The sequence below is a fragment of the Anguilla rostrata genome, chromosome 7 (genome assembly GCF_018555375.3).
Source record: "Anguilla rostrata isolate EN2019 chromosome 7, ASM1855537v3, whole genome shotgun sequence".
NCBI lineage: Eukaryota > Metazoa > Chordata > Actinopteri > Anguilliformes > Anguillidae > Anguilla > Anguilla rostrata.
This window is the reverse complement of record NC_057939.1, coordinates 25,588,908-25,607,359: the sequence shown is the minus strand read 5'-3', so window position 1 is coordinate 25,607,359 and position 18,452 is coordinate 25,588,908. Positions and strand designations below refer to the sequence as shown.

At 51.8% G+C, this 18,452-nt stretch overlaps 1 protein-coding gene across 14 annotated transcripts in view; it reads right to left on the bottom strand.

The window, feature by feature from the left end:
- The window catches only part of LOC135259474 (nuclear factor 1 B-type), a 146,219-nt gene that overhangs the window by 48,200 nt on the left and 79,567 nt on the right, over positions 1-18,452 (bottom strand). For all 14 annotated transcript variants that reach the window (XM_064343918.1, XM_064343929.1, XM_064343917.1 and 11 more), the window contains exon 3: positions 3,878-3,931. In XM_064343918.1, the coding sequence (XP_064199988.1) occupies positions 3,878-3,931 (54 nt within the window). The remainder of the gene's footprint in view (positions 1-3,877; positions 3,932-18,452) is intronic.

Here is an 18,452-nt window from a genome sequence, read left to right as displayed (position 1 = left end):
CAGAGTGTAGTAACTCTATTACAGGCCCAGAGTTTGTTAAGTGTGTAACAGGGCTAGTGTTAAGTGTGTAACATGCCCAGAGTGTTAAATGTTACAGGTCCAGAGTCTGGTAAGTGTGTAACAGGCCCAGAGTGTAGTAACTCTATTACAGGCCAAGAGTTTGTTAAGTGTGTAACAGGCCCAGAGTGTGTTAAGTGTGTAACATTCCCAGAGTGTTAAATGTTACAGGTCCAGAGTCTGGTAAGTGTGTAACAGGCCCAGAGTTTGTTAAGTGTGTAACAGGGCTAGTGTTAAGTGTGTAACATTCCCAGAGTGTTAAATGTTACAAGTCCAGAGTCTGGTAAGTGTGTAACAGGCCCAGAGTGTGTTAAGTGTGTAACAGGCCCAGAGCGTGTTAAGTGTGTAACAGGCCCAGAGTGTTAAGTGTGTAACAGGCCCAGAGTGTAGTAACTCTATTACAGGCCCAGAGTTTGTTAAGTGTGTAACAGGCCCAGAGTGTGTTAAGTGTGTAACAGGCCCAGAGTGTGTTAAGTGTGTAACAGGCCCAGAGTGTGTTAAGTGAGTAACAGGCCCAGAGTGTAGTAACTCTATTACAGGCCCAGAGTGTGTTAAGTGTGTAACAGGTCCAGAGTGTAGTAACTCTATTACAGGCCCAGAGTGTGTTAAGTGTGTAACAGGCCCAGAGTGTGTTAAGTGAGTATCAAATCACTGGGAAAACTGACCCCATCAAAAACCGCTCTGGGAGTTATCTGAGTGATTCTCGTTTAGTTTCAGAGGACCTACAGCGGGCAGCAGAAGAGCAGGCAGAATTCAGGGCCCCTTTTCCCAGGACGTTTCCGTCACCTCTTTTTAGAACTCCACCTGACCAGCTCCTGGCCTCCAGCGGCTTTCGCGCACAGAGGCGAGGGGTGGCGGGAGGCCCGGGCCGGGCGGTAATCGTCTCACCAGGAGAAGAGGGCTCGGGCGGGGTTAGGAGCCCTCGTGTCAGCACTCGACGCTGTTTCCTGTCAGTTAAGCCGTTCTGTTCCTCACCTCACCTCCAAACACCACCGACGCCCAACCCCCCCCCCCAACCTGCCCTTAGGTGCCTAAAAAGCACCTGTGCGTCAAGCGCTAAGCTGACCGCTCGGCAAGCAAAGGTGAACACTCTGCCGCTAACTCGTCCGCGACCTGGTCTGGCCAGGATAATCCCGCCCAGGCCCAATTCCCCAGGTCCAGGGGGGCTGGCTCTCCTGTCTGCAGGGCCACAAAGACTAGCATTCTGCCTCCCCCTGTCCATGCCCTCCCTCAGATTCCCGTACGATTCACCGGCATGGCCACGCAGGGGTACAGCGCGGTCAGGCCAAAGGAACCAACGTAAAACATAAATCAAAATTAAAAACATCCACTATGCCAGAGATCCTCTTTTTTTAAAAGCTATTAAAATACGTACAGTACAGACTGATTACAATTTTAAAAATATTAATTATTATTGGTAATTCGTAATATAATAAATAATAATCATTATCATCATTATCATTATAATTATCTCTCGTCTCTCTCTCTCTCTCTCAGCAGCAGTGAGGAGCACATCATCAGTCCCATACAGTCACACACTGCCCGCGTATAGTACAGCTCAGCCTCTCTTCTCTACAGCAGGGCCTGTACCAGCCGGACACACAGGACCAGTTTCCCAGGCTCCTCGCTCACTGAGGGGTGGGGGGGTGATGTTCCCCGTTTGTTCTCCACGCACCACCAGGGGTCAGAGAACTTAACCTCCCGGTAATCCACCCTCCCCTGCCGGAGGCCCCAGTACTGCTGGGGTACAGCTGGCTACCAGAGAGAGAGAGCGACAGGACTACAGCACAGAGAGCGACAGAATTACAGCACAGAGAGAGCGACAGAATTACAGCACAGAAAGCGACAGAATTACAGCACAGAGAGAGCGACAGAATTACAGCACAGAGAGCGACAGGATTACAGCACAGAGAGCGACAGAATTACAGCACAGAGAGAGCGACAGAATTACAGCACAGAGAGAGCGACAGAATTACAGCAGAGAGAGTGACAGAATTACAGCACAGAGAGCGACAGAATTACAGCACAGAGAGAGCGACAGAATTACAGCAGAGAGAGTGACAGAATTACAGCACAGAAAGCGACATAATTACAGCACAGAGAGAGCGACAGAATTACAGCATAGAGAGTGACAGAATTACAGCACAGAGAGTGACAGAATTACAGCACAGAGAGCAACAGAATTACAGCACAGAGAGCGACAGAATTACAGCACAGAGAGCGACAGAATTACAGCACAGAGAGAGTGACAGAATTACAGAAGACAGAGCGACAGAATTACAGCACAGAGAGCGACAGAATTACAGCACAGAGAGCGACAGAATTACAGCACAGAGAGAGTGACAGAATTACAGCACAGAGAGCGACAGAATTACAGACGAGACAGCGTCAAAATTGCAGGACAGAGAGAACAACAGGATTGCAGCACAGAGAGACAGTATTACAGCAGCGAGACAGCGACAGATTTACAGCACAGAGAGACAGTGACAGATTTACAGCACAGAGAGACAGTGACAGATTTACAGCACAGAGAGACAGTGACAGATTTACAGCACAGAGAGACAGTGACAGAATTACAGCAGAGAGAGTGACAGAATTACAGCACAGAGAGCGACAGAATTACAGCACAGAGAGAGCGACAGAATTACAGCAGAGAGAGTGACAGAATTACAGCACAGAAAGCGACATAATTACAGCACAGAGAGAGCGACAGAATTACAGCATAGAGAGTGACAGAATTACAGCACAGAGAGTGACAGAATTACAGCACAGAGAGCAACAGAATTACAGCACAGAGAGCGACAGAATTACAGCACAGAGAGCGACAGAATTACAGCACAGAGAGAGTGACAGAATTACAGCACAGAGAGCGACAGAATTACAGCACAGAGAGAGTGACAGAATTACAGCACAGAGAGCAACAGAATTACAGCACAGAGAGAGTGACAGAATTACAGCACAGAGAGCGACAGAATTACAGACGAGACAGCGTCAAAATTGCAGGACAGAGAGAACAACAGGATTGCAGCACAGAGAGACAGTATTACAGCAGCGAGACAGCGACAAATTTACAGCACAGAGAGACAGTGACAAATTTACAGCACAGAGAGACAGTGACAGATTTACAGCACAGAGAGACAGTGACAGATTTACAGCACAGAGAGACAGTGACAGAATTATAACACAGAGACAGTGACAGAATTACAGCAGAGAGAAAGAGAGACAGTGACAGAATTACAGCCCACAAAGAGAGAGAGACAGTGACAGAATTACAGCCCACAAAGAGAGAGATAGTGACAAATTACAGCGGAGAGAGAGACAGAATTACAGCACGCTCAGAGCGCGCTCTCCTGATGCTGCATCGCATCACCTCCAAGCGCGGCAGCACGGTCAAAGCAGTCAAATTCAGCCGCCAAATCGCACGGTGCCCAATGAACCACCGGCGCTCGTGTTTCATAACACCGATGATTTGCAGATGAACCCAAACCCGGGTTCAGCGGCTTTATGGATTTTGTGCCACAGGCTACAGTGAGCACTAAACGCTCCGCTCCCTAACGTCAGCCGTACAGAAAACTCTTAAACGGCACTCTAAATAGAGGCGGGTCATTTCCCTCGGGTCCAGAGAATATGGGGGAGGACAGGCGTGCAGGTTAAAATGGGAGTGGGCTCTGTTTGACTGGCATAGCCAACCACTGACACAAGACAGAAGGGTGTTTGTATGGTTTGTATGAGTGAGTGAGTAAGTGAGCGTGTGTGTGCGTGTGTGTGCGTGTGTGTTTGTCTACGTGTGTGTGTACTGTAGGTGCACTGGTACACACACCTGGAGGGTTTTTGCCAGGCTCATTGTTACTGGGACTTCCTGACTGCTGGGAGTCTGAAATGAAAGAAAACCAGAGAGGAATTAGCACACAAAATCCGGCTGCGCAGACGCACCACGGCTGCGCATTCACAGTCCAGCTGCGCAGACACACGCTCCGACCTCGCAGACACACGCTCCGGCTCTTTACAGAACCCAGCTCTGACGTCCGTTCAAGAGGGCGAGCGTTAGCTAACGTTCACAATCACGTTAAAACTTTTTTTTCTGTTCGCCACGAACGTTTAGCTAACGTCACCAAGCGGTTCGAAAAGGCAGCGCGTCGCAAACAAAACGATCGCTGGCAGGAAAGACACAGAGAGAACAACGGCTGCCCCCGTTCGTCCTGAAACGCGAGCGAAAAGTTAAATCGTCATATCGAGGGATGACTTCCTGGGCGTGTCGCTCGACTCTGCTGACCTGTTCATTGGCTGCGCTGCGCGTCGATACGGAGCGTACGCGTATAACATCTGCCACGTCAGGACCACTATCAGCGAAGTCCTCTAACATCGCGGAAGCCACCGCGAAAACGGCCCTCCGTTTCGACGCATCCATTTTTATTAAAAATGGTTCAACGTTAACTGTTCGCCGCAAACGTAGTTTGGCAAGAATGTTCATCTTGAACGCATGTCTGTTCTTCCTACCTTTGAACGAGGCCTGAACCCCTTCTTTTCTCTCACACACACACACACACACACACACACACACACACGCACCAAGAGAGGGAGAAAGGGAGAAAGAGAGAGGGAAAAAGAAAGAGAAAGAGAGAGACTGATTGATTGTTATTATCATAAGTGCTTTGGCAATATGTATTTTAAAATATGCCATGCCAATAAAGAATTTGAATGTAACTGAATTGAGAGAGAGAGAGAGAGAGAGAGAGAGAGAGGGGAGGTAAAACAAGCTGTCAGACACATCGCCGTTCTCATCCTCCACACAAAAGGAGAGGGAGCACCCGGGTGTTCGGGGGGTACACCCTCCCCCCACCCCCATCTCCCGTGCTTCAGAGAGAAGCAGTGGGGCCACCAAGGTTCATAAAGAAAATTCCGGAACAACGGCGTTTCAAAAAAAAAAAAATGTAATCACATTTTTTTTTTTCCTAAATGAATGGAATTTTCCCTGACCTCACTCGACGTTGGGCTCCGGCTGCGCGTGATCGATGTCACCTCGGCTCACCTTGGAGAGGACGGCGGCGCGTTTGCATCTGCGTCACGAGGGCGTGCGAACGCATCAGCTACATCAACTGGTCCGACTGGATCCTCAATGCAAACGGCCCCGCTCTCGTTTCTCCTCTCTCTCTAGCGCTGCAACAAGCCCATCTCCCCGGCCTCTTTTACCGTACTGCTGAGCACGGCGTCACCACAAACAAAACGGGTAATGACCTGAAAATTATGTTTAAGATGAAGTCGCGCGCACACACATACACACACCTGCGTGCACCCTCTCTCCTCCACATCCATCCATCAGCCCCCTTAACTGGCTCTGTGACTGGGAGCCCCCGACAGGAGAAGGAGTCGGGGGGGGGGGGAGGCGGAAGGGGGTTCCCTTCTCCTCTCCATCAACTCATGGCTTTATTGTGATTGAACAAGTAACGACAACAAAAGCCCAGCTGGCTGGGTGATTAAACCGCCATGTTTCAGGCACCATCTTGTGATGCAGATTGCTGTCACTGAAAGGGGGGGGGGGCACCTGTACAACCTCTGGGGGGGGGGGGTGGCAGTTTCTGAGCGAAGCGAGGTAGGCCTTTACTTGGAACTGGACACAGATGAGTCGTCCACTAGGTCTGGCAGAATCAACTGGCTGAAAATCGACTAATCAGAATACACACAAAAATAAAAAAAACGTAGGGTTCTCACAACAAACGTGTTTGGGAAAGCCTCTACTCTCTGCTGAAACAGGTGAAGCGAACGGGAGTTAACCATGGGAAATAAGCGCACAGGTGTGTGATCGCCACACCTGAGTTTACCTGGTACAACCTTTGCCTCCCAGGAAAGCACCCTGAGAAAGGCTGCGCGTGGTGAATGGATCCGCTGTGCACCTGCGGCCACATTCCTCACAGGCATTCCTGAGGGCCCTGCTGACGGGCGGCGCCCAGGTACAGCACACAGCCGTTAAACAGACCTCCCTACACATAGCCCTGCTAGCATAGACCTCCCCGCACATAGCCTGGCTACCATAAACATCTCTGCACATAGCCTTGCTAGCACAGACCTCCCTGCACATAGCCCTGCTAGCATAGACCTCCCCGCACATAGCCTGGCTACCATAAACATCTCTGCACATAGCCCTGCTGGCATAGACCTCCCCGCACATAGCCTGGCTACCATAAACATCTCTGCACATAGCCCTGCTAGCATAGACCTCCCCGCACATAGCCTGGCTACCATAAACATCTCTGCACATAGCCCTGCTAGCACAGACCTCCCTGCACATAGCCCGGCTATCATAAACCTCTCTGCACATAGCCCTGCTAGCACAGACCTCCCTACACATAGCCCTGCTAGCATAGACCTCCCTGCACATAGCCCTGCTATCATAAACATCCCTATACATAGCCCTGCTAGTTTAGATGTCACTGCACATAGCCCTGCTAGCACAGACCTCCCTGCACGTAGCCCTGCTATCATAAACATCCCTACACATAGCCCTGCTATCATAGACATCCCTACACATAGCCCTGCTATCATAAACATCCCTACACATAGCCCTGCTAGCATAGACCTCCCTGCACATAGCCCTGCTATCATAAACACCCCTGCACGTAGTTCTGCTACTATAGACCTCCCTTGCACATAGCCCTGCTATCGTAAACATCCCTGCACGTAGTTCTGCTACTATAGACCTCCCTACACATAGCCCTGCTATCATAAACATTCCTGCACGTAGTTCTGCTACTATAGACCTCCCTGCACATAGCCCTGCTAGCATAGACCTCCCTACACATAGCCCTGCTGTCATAAGCATCCCTACACATAGCCCTGCGCACACAGACCTCCCTGCACAAAGCCTGCTAGCATACTATAGACCTCCCTGCACATAACCTGCTAGCATAGACCAATCTGCACAGAGCCTGCTAGCATAGACCTCCCTGCACAGAGCCAGCTAGGATAGTATAGACCTCCCTGCACAGAGCCTGTTAGCATAGACCTCCCTGCACAGAGCATGCTAGCATAGACCTCCCTGCACAGAGCCAGCTAGGATAGTATAGACTTCCCTGCACAGAGCCTATTAGCATAGACCTCCCTGCACAGAGCCTGCTAGCATACTATAGACCTCCCTGCACATAACCTGCTAGCATAGACCTCCCTGCACAGAGCCAGCTAGGATAGTACAGACTTCCCTGCACAGAGCCTATTAGCATAGACCTCCCTGCACAGAGCCTGCTAGCATAGACCTCCCTGCACAGAGCCAGCTAGGATAGTATAGACCTCCCTGCACAGAGCCTGTTAGCATACTGTAGACCTCCCTGCACAGAGCCTGCTAGCATAGACCTCCCTGCACAGAGCCAGCTAGGATAGTATAGACTTCCCTGCACAGAGCCTATTAGCATACTGTAGACCTCCCTGCACAGAGCCTGCTAGTACATATATACCAGCTCATTGCCAAAAACCCTAATGCTGTCAGTTTTAAAGGGGAAGCAGCCCCTTTGTTTTCTGCCCGCTGCCTTATCTGCACCCGCCTCGATAAAATCCCACCCGTGCCATAAAGCCGTAAAAACGCGCCGCCGAGCCTCAGCAGCCGAACGGATCGGCAGAGAGCGGCAGAGAGCGGCTTCGCCGGCCGCTTTTCCTCTGATCTCGCCGGCCTCGTTCCCGAAGATTTACGAGCCGGCGCGTTGTTCGAGCCCAGTCAAGAGGGGTCAGTCAACCGCTCAAAGGGTTCACAGTGCTCAATCCTGAAAGCCAGACTAATTGGCATTTAAGCAGGGTCAAAAGGTCACGGTCAGGGTCATATTTTTCCTTTACAGGGAAAAGTGCCACTCCGAGCAGAGCCGCCGTTAAGATAGCGGCGAAGGTACGCGTCTAGACTGCAGCTGAACGGCTGTCAGGCAGAGAGAACAAGCGCTATCGCGAAATGAACAACAATTACAGTTGCTCAGAGTTGCGAGACTGAACTGAACAAAGGGACCTCACATCCGCACTTAGGAAAACAACAGAACGTGTAGTTAAGGGGGTGTAAATCCTGACAGCTTGTGGAGTGCTGAACAAATATGACTACGGCTTCACCTGAACCTAGGAGCACCTGCTATTCTGGGAGAACAGCAGCGTCGATGAGAGGGGGTTCTCTGTTACTGTGTGGAAAGACAGTGGCCCTGGGGTGACCCTTCCCCTGGTAAGACCTTGAGATGGGGCCCCCGGGGGTCCAATGCACCGGGTCTGCTGTGGTCATGAGGGCCTCTGTGACACAGGAGTGGCTCGTATGAGTTGCACCCCATGCAAGAAATCCCCCAGAAAACACCGCCCGAAATAAAACCCCACACACATCACAGCCCCCCCGCCCCCCCACAACCCCAGCGTTACACCCAATGCCACAGTCAGTGTACCTGTTACACTGCCCCCACTGGACAGACAGGGTAGTGCACCGCAATGCACATTCAATGGAATACGAGACACAAAACTCTCCACAGTAAAGCAAGACAAAAACATGGCAAAGGAGTGCAAGAATGAAACAGAAAAAGGAAGAAGGCGTGATCTTTTTCCAGTACTATTCCAAGTCCTTCTTTTTAAATAACAACAGGGGACAGAGGGAAAAGCGGGAAAGGAAGGTATGGCAAACAGCCCTGTGACAGGGCCGAGGAATGTTATTAGCACGTTAGCCTGCATGTGGCATCTGGTGGTGATTGACAGGGCCTCTGAACTGACTGTGACTGACTGAGAAAAGACTGCAGAGTTCAAACGCAAAGAAATGTATAAATCTATGTCAAAGCAGCGATTTCATGAATATATAATTGTTATTATATCATTGTTTCTATGCCTTCGCTGCAAACAAAATGTTTAACACATTCCATTAGATACAGGCCTATCAGACACAAGTTACAGCGCTGGAGAAAGTTTACTCATTTTTTGTCACTGTTTAGATATACCTAATGTACTCGGTTGTAAAAAGACTAAAAACAACATCCAGGAGCAGCCTCACCTTTCTTTTATAAACCATTCTTGGCTAATCTCCCAGAGGGCATTTCTCCGTGATGCGTGTCACTCTGACGTGTCGCACTCCACTCTGGGGTAACGGCGTGACGCAGACTCCAGGACTCCAGGACGCATTAGCGCCCGGCTAATACGTCCCGGGAAGACCCGGGGCTTATTCTGTCCCACGGCACGGAGCCTGGGCGTCTCGGACAGCCGGGCCGAGCGCTTTAAGAGATTACTGCGCGCGGAGCGCTCGCCCAGCCTGCCTCGGAAGGCGCAACTTTGTTTTGGAAGAGTATCGGGACGATGACCTCATGAGACACTCAAGAGAAGTGGGGCTAATGCAGGTATTAGATTAAGTTAAATGCAGGGACTCTTAATCCGATCTCTGTTTCGCGAGGTAACTCCAGCGGCATCTCTAATTGGATTGGCACTAACCGCTCCGCGGTGCCAGCGTGCTCTTCTGTGTTAATAGGGACTAATATCCATTTCCCACCGTAGAGCTGGAACCAGGCTAGCTAACAGCCTTTCAAAGGCTGAACCAAGCTAGCTCAACATACTCCTTTCCCACCATAGAGCTGGAACCAGGCTAGCTCAACACGCTCCTTTCCCACCACAGAGCTGGAACCAGGCTAGCTCAACATACTCCTTTCCCACCATTGAGCTGGAACCAGGCTAGCTCAACATAGGCTACTCCTTTTCCACTATAGAGCTGGAACCAGGCTAGCTCAACATACTCCTTTCCCACCATTGAGCTGGAACCAGGCTAGCTCAACATACTCCTTTCCCATCATTGAGCTGGAACCGGCTAGACTCATTAGCTACTCCCTTTCCCACCATGAGCTGGAACCAGGCTAGCTCAACGCACTTCTTTCCCACCACAGAGCTGGAACCAGGCTAGCTCAACATACTCCTTTCCCACCATTGAGCTGGAACCAGGCCGGCTCATTAGACCCCTTTCCCACTGTAAAGCTTGTTTTCAATTCTTGTATTAGTCATGCCGAAGCCACGGCAGGTCAGCCAAATCACGTTATTGACATGCTCCGTGTTCATATAATAGCTGGTTCTAGCCTGCTGAGTAAACAGCATATCTTATCGGGTTCCACTGTCAAAAAAAGATAAGAAAGTGAAATGGAGATAGGAGCAAAGCATGCTGGTATTTGAGGGCAAAGTAAGTGATCACGGCTGAATACAGTGCGCCTCGGACTGATGAGGCGGCGTGTCGAGACCCCAGCATCGCGTGAGACTGTCCGCACAGCTCCGGCGGCTGTGTGTGAGGCAATGGCAAGCTAACGGCTAGTCACGCGGCGCCCGGTCAGCTTGAGCTACAAGCCTGGCTCTGGCTCCACAGGCAGAGGAAAGGGCATGAGCAATGCGATGATGTCATCTGGAATGGAGATTAGGGTGGGGGGGGGGAGGCCAAGCAGGGATAAAGAGGGGGGGAGAGAGAGAGGAGAAAGAAAGAAAGAAAGAAAGAAAGAGAAAGAGGCAGGCCGACGACCAAAAGCACAGCAGAGGCAAGTGTTTGGCCTCTCTGATTTTAGGCAGCACTTTGCCTTCTGCAAATAATTACTCAGCTGGCCGGGCTGCTGGGAGTGCAGCCACAGTGGACTAGCTCCCTTATCTGAACCCTCACCCCCCCCCCCACCCCCTACAACAACACGGTGCTTATCAAAGACAGAGAAGGACAGAAAGAAGGAGAGAAGGACAGACAGAGAGGAGGGGAGCGGTATATTTAACAAAGACAACAACCTGTTAAAACTAAATAAAACAACGTTAACAGGAATAGCACTTTGTCCTGGCGAAGGTGGTGTTGTTTTTTTCACCGATCGTTGTATTTTACTTGTTTAGAATTTCGTTTTTTGCAAACACGTACGAGAAACACCACTTATCCTAAACAAAAACGTTTCGTTTTTAAAAGTTTTGAGCGACGCTGCCAGACCCTCTCCTTCCTCTCCCTGTGGATGTTTCGCTCTTTTTTTAAAACGACGGCAGCGCCTTTTCGCAATTACTGTAATTATGGCCGAACGCACCCGAGCTCCTTCCGCGCGCGGCACCTTCTGGCCGGGGCGTTTTCTCCCAGGGCTGCCCGCTTCCAGCGCCTTATCGCGGCCCGAGATTACATAAACACAGCAGAACGCCGCTCCTCCGTGCCAAATCCCAGCCGCGTGCGAGAGGCACTCCGCTCTGCCTCTCCTGCACCTCTCTGCTCACCCCGTCAGAAACTTTCTTTTTCTGGCCATGCACACACACACACACACATTTGCACGCACACACACACATACGTACACACACACATACGTATACACACACACACACACACACACACAAATACACACACGCACGCACGCTCGCGCTCACACGTATACACACAGACACATACAAACACACACACACACACACACACGCACGCACGCGCTCACACAGTGCAGGCGCATACCGTCGACATTTCAGGAGAAGCTTGGCAGCCATTTTAGACGCAGCCCGGGCTGTATGGAGACGGCTGCCAGCTGAGCGGCTTCCCGGCCAAAACGTGCCTTAGCATTTGGAAGCGGCTCCACGGAGGGACGGGCTACATAAATATCTCCTAATTACAAGGCACTGCAGCCGTCATGTTTTAACAATGCAGCTGTGTTAATGTAAATATTTTATTTGGCAACCCTCGCCGCACACTACTCTGCACTGACTGTGTTTATGGCATGGGGGGTGGGGGTGTGTGCGGGGGGGGGGGGGGACTCCCAAACCACAGGGCCACCAGGGGTTTCCTCCTCAATGTTGGCTGTTATCAACCCCGGGCAGGCCAAAATGACCTAACTCTAACGCTCAAACACCAGCCCAGACAAGCACTGAGAATACTCTCTCTCTCTGTGCACTCTCTCTCTCTCTCTCTCTCCGTTCTGCTCTCACTTCCACTCATTCTGCCTCTGTACGTTTCTCTCTCCTTCGCTCTCCCTCTCTGTTGACAAAACACAGTGGCCTCGTTCAGCGCTGCGATAACCCAAACAAAACTGGGGCAAGGAAATGTGCTCAGAGAGAGAGAGAGAGAGAGAGAGAGATCTTATTATGCCAGCCTGCTGCGTGTGCCAGCCCGTGGACGCTTGACGCCCGAGCCAAACCTCGCCTGGCACCCGCACCGGGACGGCACCGCTCCCTCCTAAAACAAAGACGCCGGCTGCCAAAAGGGAAAGACCGCTCCTTGACGGGAGCCGCCCCCCCCCCCCCCGGCCGACCAACTGACCGACCGACGGCGTTCCGCTGGCTGGTGCTAAATAAAGGCCCGGCTGAGAGAGGTCTCACAGACCCGGCTCCTCTGCTGAGTAACAGCACCAGAACACAGGCTGTGCTGCGTGACGGCACCAGAGCACAGGCTGTGCTGCGTGACGGCACCAGAGCACAGGCTGTGCTGCGTGACGGCACCAGAGCACAGGCTGTGCTGCGTGACGGCACCAGAGCACAGGCTGTGCTGCGTGACGGCACCAGAACACAGGCTGTGCTGCGTGACGGCACCAGAACACAGGCTGCGCTGCGTGACGGCACCAGAACACAGGCTGTGCCGCGTGACGGCACCAGAACACAGGCTGTGCCGCGTGACGGCACCAGAACACAGGCTGTGCCGCGTGACGGCACCAGAACACAGGCTGTGCTGCGTGACGGCACCAGAACACAGGCTGTGCTGCGTGACGGCACCAGAACACAGGCTGTGCTGCGTGACGGCACCAGAACACAGGCTGTGCTGCGTGACGGCACCAGAACACAGGTTGTTCTGCGTGACGGAACCAGAACACAGGCTGTGCTGCGTGACGGGGCCAGAACACAGGCTGTGCTGCGTGACGGCACCAGAACACAGGCTGTGCTGGGTGACGGCACCAGAACACAGGCTGTGCTGGGTGACGGCACCAGAACACAGGCTGTGCTGCGTGACGGCACCAGAACACAGGCTGTGCTGGGTGACGGCACCAGAACACAGGCTGTGCTGGGTGACGGCACCAGAACACAGGCTGTGCTGGGTGACGGCACCAGAACACAGGCTGTGCTGCGTGACAGAACACAAGCTGTGCTGGGTGACGGCACCAGAACACAGGCAGTGCTGGGTGACAGCACCAGAACACAGGCTGTGGCAGCGGCCTACTGGCTACACCTTCTTACTCACAGGGAAGCTAGCAGGACGCTGCAGGCTAACTTTCAAACTGGCCGACAGGTGCGTTTGAGCTTACACATTCAAATGTAAATGCCGCGTCAAAACACATCTCGCACATTTGTATACTAATGTCACGGAGGGTCGGGCCTACGTTACGGATTTTAAATCGCAAATCTTAATGATTCATTCAAAACCGGAGATTACCTGCTGAGGTGTGATCTACGCAGGCGGAGTCTGAGAGTACCAGGGAGAGAAGAAAATTAAAAACACCAACCGCCTGGAGAGAGAGGGGGTCTCATTCATCGGCCCCCAAAAACCCGAAACGCACAGACGCGCGCTGCTCGCAGTCCCGCCCAAACAGCGCCCCCTGCCAGCCCCCGCCCGTCGCTGCATGGTCATCCTCCGTCAGTGAGAGCCGTGTGACTGAGCGAGAGCCTTCATTAACCCTTTATTAACTGGGACGAGACGGTACAAACATCCAATAACAGAGGAAATCAGAAAGGGAGCAAACACTTTTTCTCTGCACTGTATGAGAGGCTTAGCCTAAATCTGATCAGACACCCCCCCCCCCCCCACCCCCAGAATGAGGTTTTAGGTCACATAGGCAATGAGTGTCTTCAAATCACAGATCCACCGGAGTTAAGAATAAAACAAACTTACATGTCTGATATTTAAGTAGAAGAGAAGAGTGCAGCAGAGAATGGGGCTTGGGGGGATATGGGGTTTTTGGGGGCTATGGACTTTGGGGGGTTATGGCATTTAGGGGGGGGGGGGGTTATGCGGTGTAGGAGTGTGATTCTAACATCTTTGCCGTCCTGAATACCGGGCCTGTTTCCCTCCGCGCTGTAAAACAGTTCCCTTTTAACCCCGTGGGGGTTTTGTGGGGGAGACAGCATTGTTTAAAAAAAGAGAAAAAAAAAAAGCAAACAACAAAAAGGCCTGCTGACTGTATGGAGGGAGCCGGCTCACTGGTGACATTAGTATGCACATCACTGTGGGAAGGGTACGCGCACACACGCGCACACGCGCAGAGTCGGTCCGTGACTTCTCCCACACCACGCTTTCTACCGCAACCCCAGCGCAATTCTGCGAAAAGCGCACGCCGTGTTTCGCTGTCCAAAATTACGTCCGTGAACGTAGGAATCCAAACGCGACGCCGAGGTTAAAAAACAGGCGCGTCTTTATCGCGGCTTCATCGGCCGATCGAACCCGCCATTCGTGTCCCCTCCGGGTTCTCGGCGCGCCTGGCGGAATCGCGGTAAGCGTCGGACCGACCGCGTTCTCCAGGAGCGGTTCTTTCGCCGATGGCGTGCTTCCAAGCCTGGCCCTGGCTTTTGTGCAGCGAGAGGAGCGTAAGAATATACATTTAATTATGCATGGGCATCCCCTTTTCTTTACAGCACAACAACCAATAAAATCACCCCGATCCACCACCCACCCGCACCCCCCCCCCACCACCCCCCCACCCCAGAACCCAGCCCCGCCACAACGCTAATGAGGTGACACTCAGTTCCTGGATTCCAGCCAAAACAGTCCATTAACTCCTCACAAGTTGTTAAGGGGGGGGTTGGAAGGAGAGAGAAAGGATAAAGAAAGAAGAAGAAGAAGGAGAAGGAGAAGGAGAGGGAGGAGGAGGAGGAGGAGGAGGAGGAGGAGGAGGGTCTGCGAGTCTAGAGCGGTGCGCGTTTTGTTGTTGTGAATGAAACAGCGGGACAGCTGGTTGGGGGGAATCATTTTGGTGGCGCGCAAGGCAACGCTGGATTCTTTTTTTTTTTTAAAGAGGGAAAGCAGGGTGACTTGATGGAAGCCTTGAGGGAGGCTGTGGTGCTGGGGAGGGAGGGTGGGGAGGGTGGGGGGGGGGTGTTAGCACACAGCGAGACACAAACAGACCAGACAGACAGACCTTTGGCAGGAGGTCTTTGGCGTTCCACTCTTTCATGTACCCTACATCCCCCCCCTCCCCTCCCCTCCCCTCGCCCCCGTTCCCCCTACACCCCTCTGGTTAATTATGAGACAAAAGGCATCGCTCCCCTTATGAAGCAGAATGGGGATTCCTGGGGCCCGCCGCGGTTAACCCCTTCCTCTCCGGGCTAGAGGAGGCCGTAACCACAGCCTGCGAGCCAGACCCAGCCTGGCCTGCTAATCCGTCCCCTCCCAGCTCACGGCCGTACGCCGCGCGGGCCGGCCTTGTGCTTCCGTACCGACTACCGGCTAACCGCGTCTGACATCACCTCTCGCTTCCCGCCAACCCACACCACTCCACACCGAGGGTTCCTACGTCCTCTGTCCTCTCCATCGACCCGCCAACGAACCGTGACTACGGTCGCTGGCTGCCTGCTGTCAGGAATTTCACGTCACGCCACATACATCTTCAACCAGGTTTGGAGGGGGAGGGGTCAATCTCCATTTCAGTTCACAACTATAATTTCAATTGAAGGAAATGGCACACTGTCTATTGGAATTTTTTTTTTAAAAACAGAATCGATCCACTGGATTTCAATTAATTTCCTGAAGTGATTGAAATGAAAGTAAAATTGACCCCCAGCACAGGTGGATCTACAGCATTAAGTACACGTGAGCACCTGCAACAGGAAGTGACCTCACCACCTGCTGCTCAAATGAGTGTGATTGGTTACCTGGGGGTCCCTTCCTTTCAGCTCAGCCAACAAGGACTGCTGTCGGAAACCCCCGGAACCCCTGTCCCCGTCACGTCTGAAGACATTCTTATTTCGGCAGTTTTTCTCTCAAAATGAAATCTTGCGGCGAAAAAGGCGGGTTTACTTTCATGCTGGCGTTTCTGTAAAGTGCAGAGATCCAGCTTCACTGCCTCAAGTTATTTCCGTCGTGTTGGGACTTTGCTTTGGTGGAATTCACCGTGCAATTCTGCACAAGCCACAGAAATCAGAAATATCCATAAAATCAACCGCTGAAACATGTCTTGTTACGACGGACACAAGCTAAAACGGAATTGGTAACAGAAAACTGACAGGTCTTCACTTCTAACCGGTAACCACAAAAAAGCAAAAAATCCTACTGGCTAGTAGAGGAGACGCGAAACATCTGTGAAAAGCATGTTTCTGGTCGGTCTCTTTTCACATGCAGAAGAACGCCTGACAGTGGAATGCGTTAGCATCCTCTTAAGCGTTAGCATCCTCTTAAGCTGTTAGCATCCTCTTAAGCGCTAGCATCCTCTTAAGCGTTAGCATCCTCTTAAGCGTTAGCATGCTCTTAAGCGCTAGCATCCTCTTAAGCGTTAGCATCCTCTTAAACGTTAGCATCCTCTTAAGCGTTAGCATCCTCTTAAGCGCTAGCATCCTCTTAAGCGTTAGCATCCTCTTAAGTGTTAGCATGCTCTTAAGCGCTAGCATCCTCTTAAGCGTTAGCATCCTCTTAAACGTTAGCATCCTCTTAGCGTAGCACTCTAGCGTTAGCATCCCTAAGGTAGCATGCTCTTAACGCTACATCCTCTTTGCGTTAGCATCATCTTACGTAGCATCTCTTAAGCGCTACCAGACGCAACAACTGCTCCGGATCATCATAAATACACACGCCAAAGCAACCGGCCAGAAAACAGAACGTCAAATGTTTTACGGCAGCGGCATCTGATACCGGAGGAAATGCATCACGGGGAAAGTTCACATTTCATGACGTCAAGAGCATAGTGAGTTTGAATTAAAAGGAAAAGTTCACTATCCTGGGTTTTCTGGTTTCATTCGTATTTAAATGTACACTTTTGACTGGTCCAGACAGTTTCCGTGTGTGATAATGGCGTTTCTGCGTGTTTTAGATATGTAGAGAAGTCTCTGGAAACCTGGGGGCTTCACAATCGCTGGTATGGGGGCATTAGACCGGTTGACTCATAAAAACTGAAACTTATGCTTCTTATTGTAAATAAACATTATAAAGTTACTAAGTTCATATGTATACACTCCAGAATCATGACATCACTGTACAAGCTGCTTTGGATTTCCGTTGCTGTAGACCGCGAACACCCAATGGCCCTATACCAGCCGCTGAAAAGCTGGCAAGGTAACCATAAACCTCTTTAAATATGTAAAATATCCCGAGAACATATGTAAAATATATACTTTTTAAAATCATTCAAAAAAAAAAATAACACCAGAAAGTGAACGGAGCACTCAGGTTCCCACAACCAATGCAGCCTTGTACCGTTCTCCTGTCAACTGAGGTCGCGGGATTCCTTGTTGTCAGAGATCCCACGATAGTGGAGGATCGCCAGGGCCCTTGCTGCAATCTCCAATCTGGCCACCCAATCGGCGTTCCAGTCCCACTGGCTGAATCATCCTCGCCGCTCCATCACCACAACAAAATGTGTTTTTATTTACCCAGCGCAGTCACACTGAGATTGACATCTGTTTCGCCCTGTGGCCTACGTGTCTTTGGACTGTGAGAGAAAACCGAACGCGAACGTGGGTAGAACATGCAAACTCCGCACGGAACCGGGAACCCGGAACGCCCTTCTCGCAAGGGAACGGTGCCAACCACCGCGCCACCATGCCCCCCAAAATGGCTGCTGGGCTTTTGCTTTTTTTTTTTTTTTGCTTGTGGCCAGAGGTTTCGTACTTCCTATCTATCAGGATGCTCACGTAGAACAGACACAGACTTGTGTGTAAATTCCCACAAAGCCTACAGGAAACCTCTGCCCTGCTCAGAGAAGTGCTCCTCCTATTGTCTGGGAGGACAAATAACAGGGGAGCAAAGAAGAGGCGGGATTACGACCACCGTGGCGGCGAGGGGGATCGACGTCACGCGCACACAGGCATGCCGGCGTCGGCCGCGGGCGTGGCACTCCAACCCGCCACGCGCGGGATTCTGGCTCCTCAACGGCGCGCTCGCGGCCAGCCGACGGAATCGCAGCGCGGAGGAGGAGGAGGGCGGGGCAAGGCGCCAACCTCCCGCTCGGCCCCTCTCCAGCTGGGCCAAAGGGAAGAGAGGGGCGCAGCCCGACGCCCGTTCACATGCGCTCGAGCGTCTCCAAAAAAAATTAAAAATTAAAAAACCCAGGGCCCCAATTAGAACGGCGATGGAATTACTGGATCGCGTCATGCCGCCGCTGAGGGGAGGCCCCGGCCCAAAAGGGGTGGACGGCGACCCCGAGCGCTCGGCGATTTCCACAGCTCACTGGCACCCGCAGTTGGACGACAACGGAGGGAGAAGAGCCGCGAGCCTAACGTGTCGCTATAAAAACACAGGCTCCCCGAACCGAAACCTGCCAAAATAAAACAAGCCTCGTTGTTGTTTTTTATTTTATTAT